This window comes from Ruditapes philippinarum, unplaced genomic scaffold, assembly GCF_026571515.1.
Source record: "Ruditapes philippinarum isolate M1 unplaced genomic scaffold, ASM2657151v2 ctg723_1_1_1_1, whole genome shotgun sequence".
In the NCBI taxonomy this organism is placed as follows: Eukaryota; Metazoa; Mollusca; class Bivalvia; order Venerida; family Veneridae; genus Ruditapes; species Ruditapes philippinarum.
Genome location: NW_026866929.1, coordinates 123191 through 144561, shown reverse-complemented (window position 1 = coordinate 144561; position 21371 = coordinate 123191). Strand labels below are relative to the sequence as shown.

Here is a 21371-nt window from a genome sequence, read left to right as displayed (position 1 = left end):
ATTCGGTTGAAATTCAATGCTTTAACGTGTTAAGGATATTTTTTATGCAGCTAAATGCATGCATTTCCTTGGCACAAAACATGTCGACCTCGCAATATTAAGGTAAGAGTTCAAGTTTGATATTTCATTTATCGTAAATAAAAATAGATGACGTCTACTGAAATATATATCTATTGTGCTGTTTGCACGTATTAGTATGAAAATATGTCTTATTTAAAAAATGCGAGAGCAAACTGTTGACATGATAGTTATTGTGTTCATGTTAATGAAAGGGAGATTATTTTATGTTATTACCTAAAACCTTCTATAAATACTAATTCCATATTTGCAACTGTTTAATTTAACCGCTGAAATCATGTGCATGCGCAAGTATGAAATGAACTGGACCCCTGTCGATGTCATCGGGTATTTCTACGGTGGCATAGAGGTGACATTTGCCGTTTTATATTATCTCGTGGCCGCGACTTATTATCTTGAGGCCTCAAGATATTATCTCGTGGCCCCGACTTATTATCTCGTGGCCACGACTTATTATCTTGTGGCCTCAAGATATTATCTCGTGGCCACGAGTTATTATCTTATGGCCTCGACTTATTATCTTGTGGCCTCGACTTATTATCTCGTGGCCTCAAGATATTATCTCGTGGCAGCGACTTATTATCTCGTGACCTCGACTTATTATCTCGTGGCCACGAGTTATTATCCTGTGGCCACGACTTATTATCTTGTGGCCTCGACTTATTATCTCGTGACCTCAAGATATTATCTCGTGGCCACGACTTATTATCTCATGGCCACGACTTATTATCTTGAGGCTTAAGATATTATCTCGTGGCCACGAGTTATTATCTTGTGGCCACGACTTATTATCTCGTGGCCACGACTTATTATCTTGAGGCCACGACTTATTATCTCGCGGCCACGAGTTATTATCTTGTGGCCACGACTTAATTAAGCCAACGAAAATGGTCGTTTCATCTTGAACGAAAGTTAATATCACATTGGTCATAGCTTTCACAGGGGCGGCGGGTCAAACGCTGCGGTGGTGAATAAGGAGAACGTTTTATAATTATTATTGTACCTCTTAAATCTTTTTTGTATGGCAAGGTGTTTCTTTCATTCTTCTTTAAATATATACTATTCTTAAATATGATACTAGAAAATACTGATAATAGTTACACAGTCTCTTTGTAAACATATGGTAAACATGTTTTGACTTCACATGAAGTAGAAATGTCACCATGAATATATAGTGTCATTTTTTCACTTTATTTGACCTGTAATAGGATAATATATTGATTCTTTTATTCAAGCTAGACACATGAAGTTAAAATTTAATAGATTTAAATAAATTTCTGTGTTTAAAATAGTTTACTAAAGGATGAGCACAGTATTTCTTTAAATAATTTAATTAAGAAATAGAAGCGGTTAAGGTCACTGATTCAAATCCCTCGCTCCTTTTCCTGTGGATTCGAGTCCCGTTAGAGATTTGTATCTAGATAGTTATTATTGAAGATATATTAAGATGTCAAAGTGATAAATGACTTAATCTGACGTGTTTTCTGAGTCTCTTTCTTTTTCTTTTTTTTATAAAAACTGACGAATACATGTTTCAATGACATATGTTCTCCTCTTTGATTGCTATTGCTACATGCTACTGGTGGCCACACTGCTACTGCCTATTTCACGTTTTATAATTCTGTTAATGTCTCTGCTCACTGCTATTGCTTACTTCCTTCTAGTGATTATCACTTATAAAAGTAAGTGTATATTCTACAGAAAAATGATCCTCCAACGTTAGACTAAAGAGGGCCAATTAGTGATGACAAGACTCTACTCAGTTGATGTGTTAATGGGATATAATATATACAGTTTATAGTGATATACTAGCTGATAAGCCCTTCCTGAAATTCTGCATGTCTCTGGGTAAATGCGTAGGCAACTGCTACTACTGCTACTGAAAAGTACTTAAGTGAATCTACGATGGTGCGTTTTGACTCGCCCCTCCTGTGCAAGTTAATGCCAGTGTGAAGATAAAACGACCATTTTCAATGGCTTAAATAAGTCGTGGCTACCAGATAATAACTCGTGGTCACGATATAATAAGTCGTGGCCACAAGATAATATATATCTTGAGGTCACGAGATAATAAGTCGAGGCCACAAGATAATAAGTCGTGGCCACAAGATAATATATATCTTGAGGTCACGAGATAATAAGTCGAGGCCACAAGATAATAAGTCGTGGCCACAAGATAATAACTCGTGGCCACAAGATAATAAGTCGTGTTCACAAGATAATATAAGTCGTGGCCACGAGATAATAAGTCGTGGCCACGAGATAATATCTTGAGGCCTTAAGATAATAAGTCGTGGCCACGAGATAAAATAAAACTGCAAATGTCACCTCTATGCCACCGTGCCGCCCGCCACTATTCGAACGTCGCTCAGCTCAATGCACGGTAGTGGTTCGTCTGTAGGTTTCAGTTGTTAATACATGTAATAAAAACAGTTGTAAAAAATTTAAATGTATGTTGTTAATTATATAGTTCTGTTTAATTGCAAAGTATTATGTAACAAGAGCCGGTTGAACCGGGTGATGCTGCAAGTCATGCTGTGAACTTGACCTTCAAGGAAACAACACAAATTTGCGCGTGACACGTCGTCTCAATATGGTGAACATTTCTGTGAAATAGTTGTAAAATCCGTTAATAAGTTATGGGCCGGACACGATTTTGCTGCAAGGTCATGCTGTGACCTGTGACCTTGACCTTTAAGGTAGCGACCCAAATTTTTGCGTGCGACACGTCGTCTCAATATGGTGATCATTTCTGTGAAAAAGTTGTACAATCCGACTTCAAGTGACGAAAATGATAAAGCAGCACGCCACCAGATTCACGCTAACTTTCATGAAAAGTTTGAATGTATAGTAATGAGAAATAACCATTCGGAAACAATATACATATTATCAATGACACTTACAACCCATGTAAATTACCAAAAAATGTGGTCAAAATATGCATAAATAGCCCAATTGCTGCGTCAGTAACGCAGTAGAATTATAGTTGTAAATTCTCAAAAACCAGTCATTAACTGCACAAAACATTAAAATATTACTTGAATCTTGAATCATTTTACTTTATCTAAAATCGTAGTACATATTTCTCAAGCTTGATTTTATTAACAAATTTTGACTCATGTGGAGGCATGCAGCTTTTAATATAGAGCTTTTCTTTTTGTACCAACATTTACAATTGGACTAATTTTTTGAACGTTTAATATTCAAGTCTGTGTTAACAACATCTGTGTAAACAAATAAGAATTCTAGTATCACGACAACATGGCCTAATGATTAGACAAAATACCATAATATCAAGTTACTGCACATGAATGAATGTTGTTGATCACATTTCAGTTATTTGCAAGTTCATGGCTAGATAAGCACACAAATAAATAGATCAAAACAAACTGAAAAACAAACACTTACTATATCGTTTAAAAGAAGTAGGTCGATTTCGTTTTACGATTATAATAATAACTATTCATTGCAATGGCACACAGTTATGCAGTAAGGTTGTAAACAAATGTATTAAGTTACCTGCAATATAATTAGATTATTTCGTTTGTTCATGTAGTTCAAATATCATTGTGGATATATATCTTTTTGTTATAAAAAGCTGAAAAAACTTGAGTATTTTTCATGGATTCTAACGCAGTAGTTAACATTTTTCTTAACTACTAAGAGTTCGATAAGACTTTTACGGTCGTCTTAGTATGGGTAGAGTTTGTATTAAGACGACCGTAGGGAGTCTTATCAAACTCTTACCCATATAACTGCAAATCGGCTCTTACAACTCGATATCAGATAAAAATATAGAAAGTGTCACCTCTTTAATTAAGCATAACATTGTTTTTCCCCAGCAGTCACGTACAGACAAAGATGGGGTCCAATTACTTAATCTGGCATGTAAAACAATGAGTTTTCAACAATACTTAGGATTGCTTATGCAATTCGATCATTCCTGTCATATGAAACAAAGTAATGTTTTGCTTACTTTTTCTATAAAATATAAACAGTCAGCAATTAATAATTGACATTTTTCTTAGAGTTAAAAGAATATCAAAAAGTTACTGTGTACTCATTTGTCTCTGCGAGCTGAGCTCCACGTGTATTATATATGTAATAAATTTGAATGTATCCTCACATTGCTACAGTGTTATCAGCCTTTTTAGAAACACCTGACCTGGCTAATTAAAATATGTCAATCACAATTTTCACTATCAGCACTGGTTTCTTCATGAAAAAAGCGGCTTGTCACAGTATCACTGATAGCAGCACCCTTGAACGTTTTATGATCCTATCACGTTGCAAGAAGCTGGAGATAAATATATAACGAAAACTAATGAAAAACTACATCTACAGAAACCTGATCCTTCAATGTTAGAGCCATTAGATATGAATACAGAGGACCAATAATTATAAGTGATGACAAAACTCTCAACTCAGTGGACGTGTTAATGGACGATATACAGTTAATAGTGATTAGACACCGGCGTCTAGTAGATATGCGTTCGTCTATACAGCAATGGGGAAAATTTTAGACTTGATTTTGTGTATTTTTTTATGTTTTAACAAAATCACACCGTTTTAAAATTTTCTAATAAAAATAGCTTTCCTGATATACAATATGACACTGAGCTATAAGGAATTAAAATTAAAGTTTAACTGAAGTGATAGTGTCATGTCTGAATGTCATATTCTTTTTATCAATATCTACTTTTATTTACCTAATATATAACGCGCCAATGATCCAGTCTATACTCGACCGTAGTTGAGAGAGGTAACGACTGAGGCAGTGTCACTCACTTCATTTGCTCCGCCTCTATTGAAGTACGGCTGCGCCTTAAATTGACACCAAATTTAATATTATACTTACTCTGTATGCTAGCATTGAGTCTTCGTTGACGGAGGGAAGGGAACCAGGACAATATGATCAATATCACTTCCCTGCAACATTAGGACGAATCATAAAGCCTAAACCACGCCTACTATCAGAGAGGCGGTTCTCTAAAGTACACTTAGCTCACAGACCCGTGAGGCAAATATATGCAATATTGTGTCTTTTAGACATAAGAAATAAGAAAAGAATACGTAACTAAGAATTGATTATATTTAACAATTTATTCATAACTATCATTTGATATTACAGACATATTTTGGCTATTTGTAAAATAACAGAACAGTTCGGCCTCAAATCATTCGAACATAATGCAATTCGCACAAATATTTAAATGGACATATTCTCGGGGCAACGAAGATATTTTTACCTCTGTCTTTGTCTTGAATTTATTTTAAGTATAGATCTACCAATCGTCATTTCAATTTTACTTGTTATCCAATTTATTTTGCTTCGACAAAACCTGTCAATATTTGTCGCAATGTTCAGACAAACATTTCTTGGAAATTTATGCATTAGGTTCTACTTTTTCACAAAAATATGCAACGTTATTATTAAACAACGAGCACATACCAAGAACATGGAGATAAAATTGACTAGTGCTTCGGATATTCAAATGTAATAGAGAACGATTTTCAAGGCTGATTTTGTGCATTACCTGTGACTGTTCACATAATTTGGCGGCGTCTTTGATGTGCAGCATCAACATTTAACTTGTTTACTAGCTGATAAGAGATTCAGCAGGCTGGAAGGGTTAATGTGTAGGACTGATAATTAAAATATCACGGCAAATATACCCCTCTAATATAAATAAACACAAGGAATGCAACGACTTTTGCACACTCAATTCACACTGGCAATCCATGACAAAATTATTTGTTGACATTTGAATAAATATTGCCAATTTATTTTTATGCAATGCTTTGATTTAGAATATCAGCGGTTGTAAAAGGTATAATTTTGTATTGTGTATCGAAATTGCTAAACTTGTTTGTTGACATTGATTTTCCACGTGTGAAATTAGATAAAATGTGTATCGAATGTGCAAAAAGGCGTTGCAATCCTTGTGTTTATTTATAGTATAGAGGGGTATTTTAATTATTTGCTTATATTTTTCAATTCTTGATAGAATGTCAATCTCCTGTGGTTTAATTTTTTCTCATTTTTTTTTTATTTGTAGCTACACACTTACCTTTCTAGACAAATTAAAATTTGTTATATTTTGTTTATTGGTACCTTGAATAGTAAGTATTTATTCAAGTCAGTACTTTTTTTAACTTTAGTATTTAATGTTTGTTTTGATGTCTCAGAGGTGAACAGAAATGTTAAAGAAGCTTCACTGCGGTCGAAGATCCTAAAACATAAAGTTTGAAATTCTAATAGATGATGCGAAGCACTTTATTGGTAAACTCAGCAAAGGATAATAAATAAACTAAAAATTTAATTGAATATTGATTTCTGTGCCGTTTTTTTTAGCCCAATTTGAGCGAAAAGCTTTGCAACGGTAAAGAAATGACCCCATCATGTAAAAAAACATAAATGGAGTTGCTATAAAGTTTGCTCCCATATAGATATAGGACCAATTTTATAAGCCATGGTTTGCTTTGCAGTAAACTTTTGCATCGTTAGATTTATGCAATAAACTTGTGTTATAGAGAATAGGCTGGCAGAAATGATCCATTTCATTTGAATAAATATTAAAATTGATTTAATACGTGTATTGAGACACCTGCTGTTATACCTGAATAATACCTGTGACCTACCCTTTTATATCGCTATCATGTTCATAACATAAACTTAATATATATATATATATTTACATGATGAAGTTGGTGTAAAAAAACAACAACAAAAATACGAAATAAGTAATTTCGTTTTACAATGATACAATGGATACATTGTGATAAAAGGATATTTTATTCTGCATCAAATGGTGCTTTAAAGGAATCGTACTTGCATTTTAAGTTTTAGGATTTTCCGTAAATAAATAGCTCAAGTAAAGTTCACATACTTTTTCACTTTGTGTATTTAAGTTAAAACTAAAGGCGGGGTGAGCAGTTTGTTCTTTTGGTTGGAGTAATTTCCCACTACAAAAGCTCGTTTGTAAAACAGATAAAAAAATATAAGAGTAAATTTCCGCTGATCCAAATGTGCACTATGTGAAAGAGAAAATAGGTCAATTACAGGGTAAGTTTTCAACTTTTTTTAACACTCGTGTAAATTTCAAAGCTATTTATGAGAACATTGAAAGATAAACTTGCCTCTATGGATACTTATTTTTGTTTTGCATTTTTATGCAGTCTTCGACAAGATATTCTTTCCGTTCTAGTGTGTCCAAAAATGCAATGCGTACGAAGGAAATGTCACTAAACAGACTCAAAATACAGAGGTTTTACGAAATTTTACCTCCGAAAGAAACCTTTATTAAAACAGTTATTGTGATTGGGCTCAAAATAAAGGAATAGCAAGTCCAAAATTCTAGTCGAGTTTCATATGTGCTGGAGAGATCCATAGGTGAGCAAGTCGAGCTTCATATGTGCCGGAGAGATCCATAGGTGATATAGAAAAACCATCTACAAAACTACGGATCACTTCCTTATAAACATAAAATAGCAATCTAAAGAGAATTAGTTAAGGTTTCGTAGCTTTGACTGAAAGACCATGAGTAAATTCAATTTGTTTGATAATTAGATATTACTACATCAATAGGCTAACTATCTGATGCCAGCACTGGAAATACTTAAAATTCCGAGTATATAAAGATATTGCCGCAGAGCGAGTACCACTCGTATAAATAATTTTTATAATAAATAACTTTCCTCTGAGGAAACTTAACTTGGACAGCCAAACTGTAATATTATTAAACGGCTGGCAAATGAAAGTTAAAACTATCGTACCCATAGCATTATTAAAATTCATATGTATTTATTAATTCAAGACTCCACGAAGGAAATAATCTTCTCTCGTGTGAAAAACGAAAATAAAATCAATATTGTTATGAAAATGGTAAGTAAAGAATCATGAACTTCAACCTATTTATGATGTTGATATAATTGTTCCATAACTATAAGTGTTTATAATCATATACCAACGTATCGATAAGATATACTTTTATTCGTAGTGGTTTATATTGACATTGGTGAGCTGAAAAAAGTAACGTGTTATTCTAGTCGATATTGTGTTTTCATTTTTTGTATGATATTTATTGAATATTTTTAATCCCCTTCCGCGTAGCGGAAATGGGATTATAGGAATGGCCTCCGTCTATCAATCCGTCCTTCTGTCCGTCCGTTCGTCTGTCCGTCGGTAACACTTTCGTGTCCGCTCATGACACAATCTGCAGAGCTCAACATCCAGGCTGCTACCCCCAAGGTCAAGGTTATATGTTCTTCATAACTTTAATTTTAATTTATGGAAGATTTTAAATAACATGGCACAAATAATCACCATCATTAGACTATGTGCTTATGATATGCATGGCATAACATCAAGGTCGTGACTGGTAAAAGGGCAAGAAGTACACATTCATGTTCACTGCGGAAGGAGATTTAGCTGTCCTTCAGTCTGCCTTGCACAAATTAAAGTACTCTTTGGCCAAAAACTAATATTGTACTTATGTGTGGAATAATTGTAAATAATCTTAAAAGTTATCAACTCTACGTCGGCATAAGTGACGATATAGAACATGTACGTTCAAAATAAACATGGACTTCCCACAATACTTTAGTATGCTGAATGTCTTTTATCTCTTTCTTTAAGGATGATATTATTCAAACTCAACTTTGGAAAATCTGTCTATTTCGGATATAAACTTTAATTACAGATTGACACACAAAAGAATAAAACAAAGATAGCGTTATGAAATTCATCCATAATTATGTTAATGTTTTATGTTACCATGCACCTATGGACCTCTTATGACCTCATATATGGAGCTCGAATAGATTTTGACCGGCAATTCCTTCGTTTGGAGCCAAATATAGATACAATTTCAATAAGGGTTTGTTTGCATGTTAAGCATTGTTCGCTGGTAAAATTTCGTAAAAACTATTTTCAGTCCGTTTAATGACATTTTCTTCATACACATTGCATGTTTTGGAAACACCAGATTCCACATAAGAAAGACTATTTCAGGGTATATATAGAAGGAAAATCAGGAAGGTCGAATAACATTTTGATTTAAAAAAAAAATAACAAACAAAAAAAACACTTTTTGCTTGAATGTTTAAAAGGTTAAGAATTGAAAAATTTTCTCTTTCACATATGGTGTTAAAGCGTACATCCGGATCAGCGGTTATTCACTTATATTTTTTCTTAATTTTAAGATCCATATGAATTTCCAGCTCCGCATATAATACGGAATTTGCAGTAATATTTTTAGCATGTCCAAAGACGAAACGGTAGTTGGCGTATAACGGTATTATATAACGTAATACCTTATGAAGCAGATAATTTAAGTGTAATTAGTTTTACTACCATCTAATATCGGTTCCGAAAGTGAAGAGTTTACAATTTCAATTGTTGCTCTTGTTAACTGTGTTATTTTAAATGACACGAAACCTAACGTACTTTGCCGAAGTTATAGACGAATATGATTGGTATATGACTGATTTTACAGCAATATATAAATGCTGGACTAACACTTTGGGAGATATGTTCATCTGAAGCTATCCTATTTTATATGATGTTATATATTTATTATATTATGTACTTAGTATGCAGGAACATATGTGACGCTGTTGGGAATATTGTGTGCATTTAAAATATGATACTTAAACATCCGAGGTGAAGAACGCGTTCAATAAATCGACACTGAGTGCTCTTGGATTATACACTTTAAGTTGGCCGTGGACTTGTTTTCTACGAACATTTATTATTTAACATGGCAGATCATATCACAATTGTTGGGAGTTACTACGAAGTTGGTACAAAACTGGTAAGAACTTTTTATATTACAAACTTATAAGCTCGGGTAGAAAAAAAATTGTCAGGCATTTCCCTTTATTTTTTCTTTCCATCATAAGACCTAAATAATTCAATTGTTTGGACTTTGTTTCCTCCAATTCATTTCTTCACAGCCATTTGTCTTTAATTTACTTTCATTTTTAGAGAAAAATGTCCGCTAGCGCTTTATTACATGAATTATTTAATTTTACCATTGCTTACAGAACATTTTCAGTATTTCTCATACATGATACTACAAATTTCAAAATGTACTGCTTGATTGATCTTAATAACGAGAATCGCACTTTTGGATTTATTGCCCTTTGTTTTTTTCCTATTTAAATCTCGTCCAAAGCAAAACTGAAGAAGTATTAAACATATCATATAAAAGATTGACACATCTCATTCAGGAAAAAATCATTGTCCAAGAAGTATACTTTCTTTTGCATAATTTTAGAGTGATTAACCTTTGTACTTTTAATACTAGTTATTGTACTTTGCAACTTTTTATAATATTTTTATTTTCATTAAATTCTTAAATTCACTGCGAAACATCGAAACCTATATATAATTGTTCTTAAAGTTATACATTTTAATAATCTTAATCTTTTACTCCAATCTAAGATTGTAATGACATTTATAATGCACTAATAGTATTAAGTATATCCGATGAAATATTAAAAATATATGTATAAACAGTAAAAACATGATGTTGTCATAATCTTACGGTCGTGTTGTTACATAGAATGTCTGAATTAAATCACGTGAATAGTGAACAGAATAAATGTGCCGTAACACCTTTTTAAAATGAGTTCGTGCATATACCATTACAAGCAGTTTTTGGTAGATTTTTTCTTCAAAAAAATCATTCATTTTTAAAGATGAATATCTCCGTACACTTTAGGTACGGGCTTAAATAAAGATCCTAATTGCCACATGTTATATGTTATTTCTAACCTAGTTGCTCGACCAAGAAGAACTTTTTCATTATAGAAATGAAATTAATGGCACCCTTTTATATGATAAAATAAGTGCAGTTGTATTACTTTTTTGATTTTATATATACCTCATGCTATAAAATTGATGTACACCTTTTTTTCGATAAAAATTATGAACTGTCTATTTCATTATACGAGTATGTTATTGATACGCTGCCACCCATGTTTATCTTATGTTTATTTTATTCTAACATCGCCTTCACACGAATTTTTCTATCTTTATTTCGCAAGTTTAGAATTGTCAAAAGAAAATTGATCGTGACCCTTAACTGTTTAAACAGGCATATTAAGACCAAATCGATGTCACTAAACCATTCATATGAACATACATATATTGCGTATTGCATAATTATGTTTCTCAACGTATATAGCTCTCCGGGGAACTCTATTCGACAGTTGCAACGAATATAGCTCCCAACAACAGGGGGTAATCATCAGCACATCATAAACGTCATCATCAACATTATCTACATTACAAGATCATCATCATCATCATCATCATCATTATTATTATCATTATGATCATCATCAACATCATAATCAGTATACATCAACATTATTATCAGTACATAATCATCAACATGATCATAAATATCAGTACATCATCATCATTTTCATCACCATTACATTATTATCATTATTATCATCAATAACAGTATACCATCATAAGATGCAGCATCATTAATGCGTCTGCATATCTATCATCACTAGAACATAATTATCATCATCATTATCATTAGTACATCATCATCATCATCACCATCATCATCATCATCATTTACAGAACATTACCATCAAGTCATCATCATTATCACCAGTAAAGAATCAAAACAATAATAATCATCATCATCACAGTCTTCGTCATTTTCATCATTGATACGATGATCATAATAATCGTTATCAGCAAATCATCGTAATCATCGTCATTACATCATCAACATTATTAATTATTGATGATGATGATGATGATGATGATGATGGTGGTGGAAGAGGTGATAATTATGAAGAGGTGATGATGAATTAAAAGATGACGAAGTGATGACGATGGAAGTGTTTATTACTATGACTTTGATGGTGGTGATGATGATGATGATGATGATTATTATGACTGTGATGATGATGTTGTTGTTGTTGATGATGATGGTGAAGATGGTGAAAGGGAACGCCGAATGAAAATCCCACTTAGGTCATACGTTTCTTTTATATGTATATTTTTGTTTTAATTCTTGACAACTTTGATTCATAAAACATCATTATTTTGATTTCTCCCATAATACGTATGATTTTCTGAAATAATACATTTGTTGATGATGAAAACATACCTATACTAGTTGTTATAACGAGCTATAACAGAGAAATTCTTGAAAATTAAAGAACATCAGTAAAGATTGATTTGATTTGATTGATTGATTGATTGATTGATTGATTGATTGATTGATTGATTGATTGATTGATTGATTGATTGATTGATTGATTGATTGATTGATTGATTGATTGATTGATTGATTGATTGATTGATTGATTGATTGATTGATTGACATACAAAATATATATAACAACATAAAATTTGAAAAAAGTTAACCAAAAATGTAACTTAAATTTCGAATTTCTTTATAAGATTTGCAACCGCTTAAGTTTAAAAAAAAGTTAGTTTCCCATATCAGTAACGGAAAAATAACTTTTAATGTTATTAAAGAGCAAGTATTTATATATCATTATCGATTGTGTCAGTGTTGTTTTAAATTTAAATGACTGGAAATGATTACAGGGGAAGAAAACAGAATCATCCGTAAAGAAAATTCTCAACGACTTCAAAAGTTCTGAACTATTTAAGAAAATAGATGAATACACAAATACACCAGAGGGCGCACAGGTGCTGAAGTTATTCAAGGAAACTGTATTGACGTACTGTAGAGATTATCTAGAGGAATTGAAGGGAGTGGCGAATGGTGCTGGAGTTGACTATAACGATGTAAGAAGAAATAATTGAAAATATACCTTATGTTAATGTTTTTCTCTGAAATCAGAAAACTATGGGGTTTTTAAATGCGCAATATTTTAAAGGCCCACCGTGCCCTGGAAATGCTTGTAATATCTTATTTCTCAAACAAATCTTTTATTCTTTGTGACTGTCATGTTGTAGTTTCCAAAAAGTTACTCATTGACCAATAACCTGCATCTTCTTTTGCGTATGTTGCTTTATTTGCAATTAGTATAGTTACAGTGATTTTGTAAATTGGTATTTTGTATCTTTACTTTGTTTCCATTTTGCTACTTTTATGACAAATAATTTCACATTAAGCGCTATTTCATTCAATTGCTAAGAATCTAATATGGTTTTAAATCATCACTCATATGTTATAAAAGTCATGTTTGCCCTTTCTATAGAAAAACAATTCTGAGACATGATGTGCATTAAACTGTTGAAACCACTCTAAAGGCCCGCTAAGTCTTAAAAATACTATCTTTTTATTTCTCTTTATTTATTTATTTTCTATTTTCTTTTTTATCTTGTCACTGTTTCCAAAAAATACTCATTTGCTATAATACATAAACTTATCTACTGTATTGCATATTTTTTCTCTGTTTCCAAATGGTATATTTAGTGCATTAGTATTTTGTATGGAAATCAAAATACTACTTTGTTTACATGTTGCTAACTTTACAAAACATCACCTCATGTCCAGCTTTACTTCTTTCAGTTGTTGCATATCTAACGTGCTCTTAATCCATTATTAAAACATTATCAAATACATGCTTGGTATTTCAAAATAATTGCAAAAATACGAATTTCTGAGCCATAATGTGCCTTTAAATCAGCAACTTTATCAGTCAGTAGTCAACATTTGCCACGTCAGCAGTTGTCAAGTACTTTATCTCTAGGTGGAGAAGCGGCACTTTGCATTATATATCAGTAGTCAAACTTAGTCTGCAATGTTCCTATCGAGGGATCCTACCATTTTTAGCTCACCTGTCGTAAAGTGACATGGTGAGCTTTTGTGATCGCTTTTCTCCGGCGTCCGTCCGTAAACTTTTACTTTTAATCTCATAAACCCCAGAGCCAATTTCATTGTAACTTCACAGGAATGTTCCTTTGGTAGTCAACTTTAAAAATTGTTCAAAGAATTTAATTCCATGCAGAACTCTGGTTGCCATGGCAACCAAAAAAACTTAAAATATCTTCATTTAAAAACCGAAAGAGCTAAAATGTTTGGCATGAAACATCATCTTGTCAGTGTCTACCAAGTTTGTTCAAATAAAAACCCTGTGGACAAAATTGGCCCGCCCCGGGGGTCATTGATTTTCCTTATATGCGTATAATAAAAACTTTCAAAAAGCCCAAAGAGCTAGAGTTAAGATACTAAGCATGAACTATCTTCTAGTGAGTATCTACCAAGTTTGTTCAAATAAAAGTCCATGGGTCAAAATTGGCCCCGCCCGAGGGTCATTGTTTTTCCCTATCTGTGTATAGTAAACAATTAAAAAAAATTCTTTTAAAAATCCCAAAGAGCTTGAGCTTAGATATTTATCATGAAACAGCTTCTTATGTGTGTCTGCCAAGTTTGTTCAATTAAAAGCCCCTGGGTTAAAATTGGCCCTGTCACGGGGCCTATATACAGGTGGGCGATTTCAGGGCCATCATGGCCCTCTTATTCCAGAATGTTTTTATACTCCCAGCAACAGGTATGCTGGTGTAGTAGCTGTAAAATTTATACTATTAGTTTTGAGGGTTGAATACTGCTTCTGCCAGTGCAATAGTGACGGCAGATGTGTTACACTTTTCATTATCCCTTATAAACAGACTCGATAAAACCTATTCTACCTATTTATTTTGGTTTTCACTGCACTGCTTTATTTGAATAAATAATCGTGATTCTATTTGTATGAATGCTCTTAATTATCAATTAGTCAAGAACGCGTTGTCTTGTCCTCATTATTTGAAATAATGAATATCTATTGCTAAAAAAGGTAAAACTATTGCATTCTTTCATTTTTACAAGCTTTTTCTACTAAATTGTGAGTGCGAATTTGCGGCTATATTTGGAGACATTCCTGATGGCAGTCATGGTGTACAGTATGCTTCCTTTTATGATGGATGTACAAACATTTCTATAACAACAGATGAAAACAAGGTGAGATATGTATTGTATTGAAATTAATATCTCCTTCCTATGTATACATTATTTGAGCCGCGTCACGACAAAACCAACATAATGCGTTTGCGACCAGCATGGATTCAGACCAGCCTGCGCATCTGCGCAGTCTGATCAGGATCCATGCTGTTCGCTTACAAACCGTATAACAAGTAGAGAAACTGATAGCGAACAGCATGGGTCCTGGTCAGACTGCGCGGATGCACAGGCTGGTCTGGATCCATGCTGGTCGCAAACCCATTATGTTGGTTTTGTCGTGACGCGGCTCATTTCTTTTATGTATTGCCGAAGTAATATCCTAAAATGGCCTATACCAGGTAATGGAATGGACATTGTTCACGTAAATCTTATTAAGTACTTCGAGCAGCACACTAGTCTAATTAAGATCTATGTCATAGTAAGACGATTTTAAGAAGGGAAAAAATCCGTTTAAATATATTGTATGACTGGTCAGATAAACAGTTTATGATAAAGTAGACAGTCAGAAAATTTTTAATTTAGGCCTTATCAATTGATAAAAACGGAGGAAAAACACTAATATTTTATAATGTCGAGTATTGAGCAACTGTGTCGTGTCAGTTTTTATTTCAGTAACACCTGTACATAATATATTGAAGGTATATTTGGCTCATACAGAAGACATTGTTCCCATAGCTAAAGATCTTGGAATAATGTTGACAGTTGAAATAAAAGGAGAAAATGGAAGTATTCTAGAAAACTGGACAGATTACTATATACCTGGTTTGTTACATTCTTTTTATTGCTATTTTAGTATTACATAGTGGTTTATTTTGTAGCTTTTTTTTAGGATATGCAGTTTTCTCATATTTTCGGCAAGAAAATTCTTAAATATGAAAGATACGACAGTCAGACTTTCTTCTATCATAATGTTTACATAATTTCGGATTTTGTGTCGAAAAAACATCATGGCGTAAGTAAGCCACATTTTTATTACATTATATTACATTATACATACGAGTATGTATGTTATAATTGTATTAACTACCCGCCAAGCAAAGCTATTGTGGCTGTTCTAAAAGAGTAGAAAATTTCAAAAATATATGAATGTTAAGTAGTTTTATTGAATTTTGTTTGATTTTTGCTCAAATATTCGGATACAAGAAAAGTTTGGTAACTTTCAATATCATTATTTGTTTATATTATATGTAAAATTTGTTTTTGCAGGAGTTATAAGTGGAGGCAAGTTTCATTTCAATAGATACGGTGTTATGGTGGGCGCTAACAACATTTATCAGAAGGGACTCAACAAGAATGGGATCCGTAATTACTTTTGATATTGTAAAAGATGTACATTCACAAACTAACTATCAAATTAAGTACACGGAAATGCATTGCTTTTTAAGTATTTAAAAAGTTAAGTCTTCTACTGTATAGATGTACAAGGCAAACTATCTACCAAATCTAATACACGGAAATTCATTGCTTTTTAAGTATTCAAAGAGTAAGTCCCTACTGTATAGATGTACATTCACAAACTAACTACCAAATTAAGTACACGGAAATTCATTGCTTTTTAAGTATTTAAAAAAGTAAGACTTCTGCTGTGTGTACGATTAAAATGAGCCGCGTCACGACAAAACCAACATAATGGATTTGCGACCAGCATGGATCCAGACCAGCCTGCGCATCCGCGCAGTCTGATCAGGATCCATGCTGTTCGCTTACCAACTCTATTACAAGTAGAGAAACTGATAGCGAACAGCATGGATCCTGATCAGACTGCGCGGATGCGCAGGCTGGTCTGGATCCATGCTGGTCGCAAACCCATTATGTTGGTTTTGTCGTGACGCGGCTCAAATGTGTCTTCAGTCAACGTGACTTCATAAAATGGAGTAGTAATCGTACAATATTTTTGGATGTTGTTTTTATTTTATGATGATCTACTATTTAAAGTTAAAATGTATCAATATAGTAGATTTCTTGGTGAATGATACATTTATGTAATGTAACAATATAATGAAAGTGACTTGGGGGAACATTTACTCTAAATAATAAATAACAAGACAATAAAGCTCACTGGTAAGACGCAATTTTAGGTATGTGGTTCGAGCCTAACAAGTTCCATTTTTTAATTCCATACTACGATGTCTGTCTACTTTTTCTGTTTTGAAATTTGGAATGATGGTAAATCTATACATATGTGGCAGTGTGGCAGCTGCATTGTCACGGCTAAAATAATCGAATGGTTGATTTCGTATTGATGTTATATATCGAAATAAGCTTGATTATTTAAATAAGAAATGAAAAACAGAAAACAATCAAAAGACAATTAAAAAGAAAAGAATGTGTATCAGTAATGTTTAAAATAATCACCAAATATAAAGCAGGTTCAAGATCGACCCGATCCTCTCTCATCAAACGGAAAATGTTAGCACTTGGCTATTTTTCGAGACATTCTAATCAACTGAACTATATGCGCATATGATGAACAAATCCTAGTATATACTTACAAGATAATAAAAAGCAAAAGGTTAAACAATAGGGAGTCTTGAAATGTTCTCGGATGATACTTTTATATTATACTGAATTAAACTTTTTTTATTGCAGCTAGAAGGTTCATGTGTCGATCATTAATGGATATTCAAGATCCCTCACAAGCTGTACAAATATTACAACGGAAACCAGGTTTGTTCCGTAATTTTCTCTTTTTCTACACAATACATCAAGCTTAATTTTCAACAACATTCGGAACACCTCGCCGAGGTTTAATAATCATCTCGGAGTTAAGAATAGTTCTACAATCTGGCCATTGATGCAAACAAAAACAGAAGGTGTAATATTTTTGTAATAAGAAACGAATGTATTAATTTGACATTTGTCGAAAACAAAGTATAATTCGGTAATATTATGAATGAAAATATGTCCGACAACAGACGAAATTTTGAAATACACACTGGCATACGATAACCAAATCCGAAAATTGTCAAAAGGTATACCTTTTGAACTCTCTGTTTTTAAAACACATACGGATTAGAAAATAGATAATGTAGTTTTTACATATATATCTATATATATATATACTTGAGTTAAATCGACTATAACCCAATGTGATGAACACATCCCATCATTTACGTATTATTTGTTTAACGAATTTCCATAGAAACGGAAGTAGCATTCTGCGCATGCGCATTCTGCACAGGGCAAAAATCGATGACAAAAGAATAAATTTTGTCAGTATTCAAGAACTTCTTCAACCATTTTCTATAATCTAGATGCTTAACCATAAGTTAAGAATAGTTTATAGGTCCTTATCCTAAGTTTGACGGAAATGGCTGAGAACCTCAACGAAAGATCTATTTATAACTGAAATCTATATTTGCTTCTAATAATATCTTACAAACTGATACATTTGGAGCCTTCTATTTAAACAATTGCATTATTCTAATTTATATATATGATAAAAGAGTATACACTTCCTGTTTAGGTATCTCAACGGCGTATTGCTTCCATTATGTTCAACAAACCGGAAATGACGTAGTCAATACTGTAATCGAGGTCGCGGGGACTTCGAATGGTACTATGGTTGCCGTATATAAACCACCCGAGTATTATCATCATTGCAACATGTATGTCTCTTTTTTTAGCTGAATATTATAATGTTGTTTTTTTTTATTTATAGGAGCACATGTATGTGCCTTCCATTACATACTTTAATTTAAATTCCTACATTATAGTTAGATCTACGCCATTAAGTCTTACAATTTTTTCATTTGACAGCTTTAGCAGTTTTATTTGTCTTTATTTCAATTTCTACAGGTTTCAACATCTAAAACTTGAATGTCACCCGGAGGAGAGCTCAATTCATCGTGCGGCGATTATTTCACAATATGTGAATAGAGGGCAAACACGCTCAAAGCGGGATTTGCTTGATGCCGTATCAAATCGTCAGGACAAGAAATTTCCGGTATATCGAAACGGAAAACATCCCGACTATCTTGCTACTGGAGCAACAGGTTAGAGGAAATTTTGTTTATTGTAACGTCAAAAGAAGCACGTTCAACACCAAATATTTGTATCATGATACTTTCCAAACAGAAATAATGCAGATTCAGATGTATGTTCAATAGGGGAAAATGTGGGTCGTGTTAGAATTGAAGTTACACTGATTGTTAGCACAATTCATGTTTAAAACTCACTTTTATTCACTTTTAAACGCAGACCGACATTTATATAAGAGGTTTAATTGTAATTAAAAATAGACATCAAGCATCAATCATAGCACACGTGCAAAATTACGTACATTGATAACGATAATCACTAGCATCAAGCTGTTTTAATTTTATAATGACTTATTTTTTGATTGCTACGTTTATGTTCAAGCGAATTTTTTAAATCCAAAACAGGATGTTTCACAACAGTAATTCTAGGGGCAATTTAACTTGTTTCGAGGCCGATTTGACTAATTTTTGGGTCAATTTGACTAATTTTATGGAGGATTTAACTTTTAAAAAATGTACTGAGGTCGATTTGACTTACTTTTAGGCCGATTTGACTAATTTTGGGGTCGGTTCGACTTGGGGCCGATTTGACTTGGAGCCGATTTGACTTGTTTGCCATTCAAAATAGCTATTTGGTGTGCTGTGATGTTTTTGAAACGAAAAAAGGGTCTTTTATTATAAAACATAAGTATTTGATCATCTTCTCTTATGTACATAATTATATTCTGTAGTACATGTATATTATATATATCGATAACGACATGTGGTGTTATGTTGCAGGAATTTTCGATGTATCAGCAAAGACGATGGAAGTGTACACGAATTTTTCTGAAAAGTCGCAGCCAAAACATCTGTTTAATGTACCATAAATAAAGGATTTTGATATTATCATAAATACCGTTTATGCTTAAAGTTCATTTCAGGAAAACGTTTTATATACAGTACTTATTTTATTCACAACGATTTACAGCATCAGCGTATTTTATTTACTTTAAGAAGGAACACGGCATTATATGTGATTATGTGTCGTTTAATAAACATGTCGGGTACTGTCGTAAATACAATATACACTGATATATAGGAAATGTAATCAACAGTTTTATAGGGACTTCACTGGGTATTTTTTTACATGACGGGACCGGAATTTTTTTTCTTATCATTTAATGAAAATCTTTACTAACACTTGTGTGATCTATACTATCACTTGTGTGCAAAATTTCATATCATTCGCTCTTTGTTTTTTCCAGAATAATCATTTTTGTTGTGCAAAATGACTTAAAAATGTAAAGCGTTGTAACGCTTTTTACTTAAACAAGGACCAAGAATCGCACTTATTATCAATTTTCAATTTAATTTTCAGTATATTTTATTATTATCGTTTTAATATATTTTTTTCCGTTTTAAGTGCTCCAGTTGATGTACGTAAGATTTTCAAATTTAATGTATTTTATGTTTGTGTATACCTTAATGGTGCTTCTGAAACGACAATACTGTACATTGTATCATTTAAAATTTTAGAATTGTAAGCACACAATAAGAAATTTAAATATGTCATGTCTTGTCAATAAAAATGATATCTGTATCATAAAAGATATGTGAAAAGTGACTGCAATTGTTATATGGTGGAGTTTCCAAAAAGAAAAAAAGTGATCCATATCGTTTGGGGATATCAATCTGACTAAAGTTCAGATCTACTTAAGTTATTTCTTGCATGCAGCGTTAAAAAGGTGCTGATTTTAATCAGACTGAGGGAATACGAACGCTACTTTACAATGTATTTACATGTATATCCCCTCTCCGGGTACGATGACACTTTACTATTAACAGCATATACAATTGAAACGAATAAAGCTCCCGTATAATTCGTCAAGGTGACCCATTTTAAGGGATAAAGTTTTTCGTAGCTGAATGATAAAGTTTAAGCATGAAATAAATGTTTACCAGTATAGTTTGCTTTGTTATGAATGTCACACGTTATATCATCTCGATATACTTCATGGCATCTTTACTTTATAAGATTGGTATGCAGGACCTTTTGTTTCAGCAAAACATGTTAAACACATAATGGGCCGGAGTCCTACTTTAATAATGAATTATTACTACGACATTGTCGATGATAACAAAGAAAGGTTAAGCAATAAACCATAATTGTAATTATGTGGACATTGGTGATGATAGTATTAATGTTGATACCAATGGTAACGACAACAATGTTAATATTAGTATTGAAGACCATTATTTTGTTGCCGAAGATAACGATGTTACATATAATGAAAAAATCTAGGCACTAATGATGATGCAGTTAATAATGTTGCCAAATAATTAGTTGTAATAGTAAAAGTACGCAAGCGTCCGAAGA

The 21371-nt window shown here is 32.7% G+C and overlaps 1 protein-coding gene across 3 annotated transcripts; it reads left to right on the top strand.

Annotated features, from left to right (window-relative positions):
* On the top strand, positions 1 to 20549 carry LOC132734224 (beta-alanyl-dopamine/carcinine hydrolase-like). 3 transcript variants are annotated; one of them, XM_060720921.1, is made up of 9 exons: positions 1 to 102; positions 12668 to 12871; positions 14901 to 15032; positions 15671 to 15794; positions 16239 to 16334; positions 17622 to 17699; positions 18499 to 18640; positions 18831 to 19027; positions 19793 to 20546. In XM_060720921.1, exons 1-9 carry the CDS (start codon positions 55 to 57, stop codon positions 19879 to 19881), a joined length of 1110 nt encoding a protein of 369 aa, XP_060576904.1. In that variant the 5' UTR covers positions 1 to 54; the 3' UTR covers positions 19882 to 20546. The 3 variants fall into 3 exon arrangements, with proteins under 3 accessions (XP_060576904.1, XP_060576906.1, XP_060576903.1); XM_060720920.1 differs by lacking the exon at positions 1 to 102 and adding an exon at positions 9446 to 9893 and having other exon boundaries at positions 19793 to 20541; XM_060720923.1 differs by lacking the exons at positions 1 to 102; positions 12668 to 12871 and adding an exon at positions 9444 to 9893 and having other exon boundaries at positions 19793 to 20549.
* Positions 20550 to 21371: the final 822 nt, after the last annotated feature.

Excerpts from the sequence above, each read along its gene's own strand:
- LOC132734224 (XM_060720920.1), top strand. The coding sequence starts at position 9,840 with ATGGCAGATCATATCACAATTGTTGGGAGTTACTACGAAGTTGGTACA. Across the intron at positions 16,335-17,621 it reads ACTCAACAAGAATGGGATCC|CTAGAAGGTTCATGTGTCGA; the intron begins GTAATTACTTTT and ends TTTTTATTGCAG. Across the intron at positions 19,028-19,792 it reads TCTTGCTACTGGAGCAACAG|GAATTTTCGATGTATCAGCA; the intron begins GTTAGAGGAAAT and ends GTTATGTTGCAG.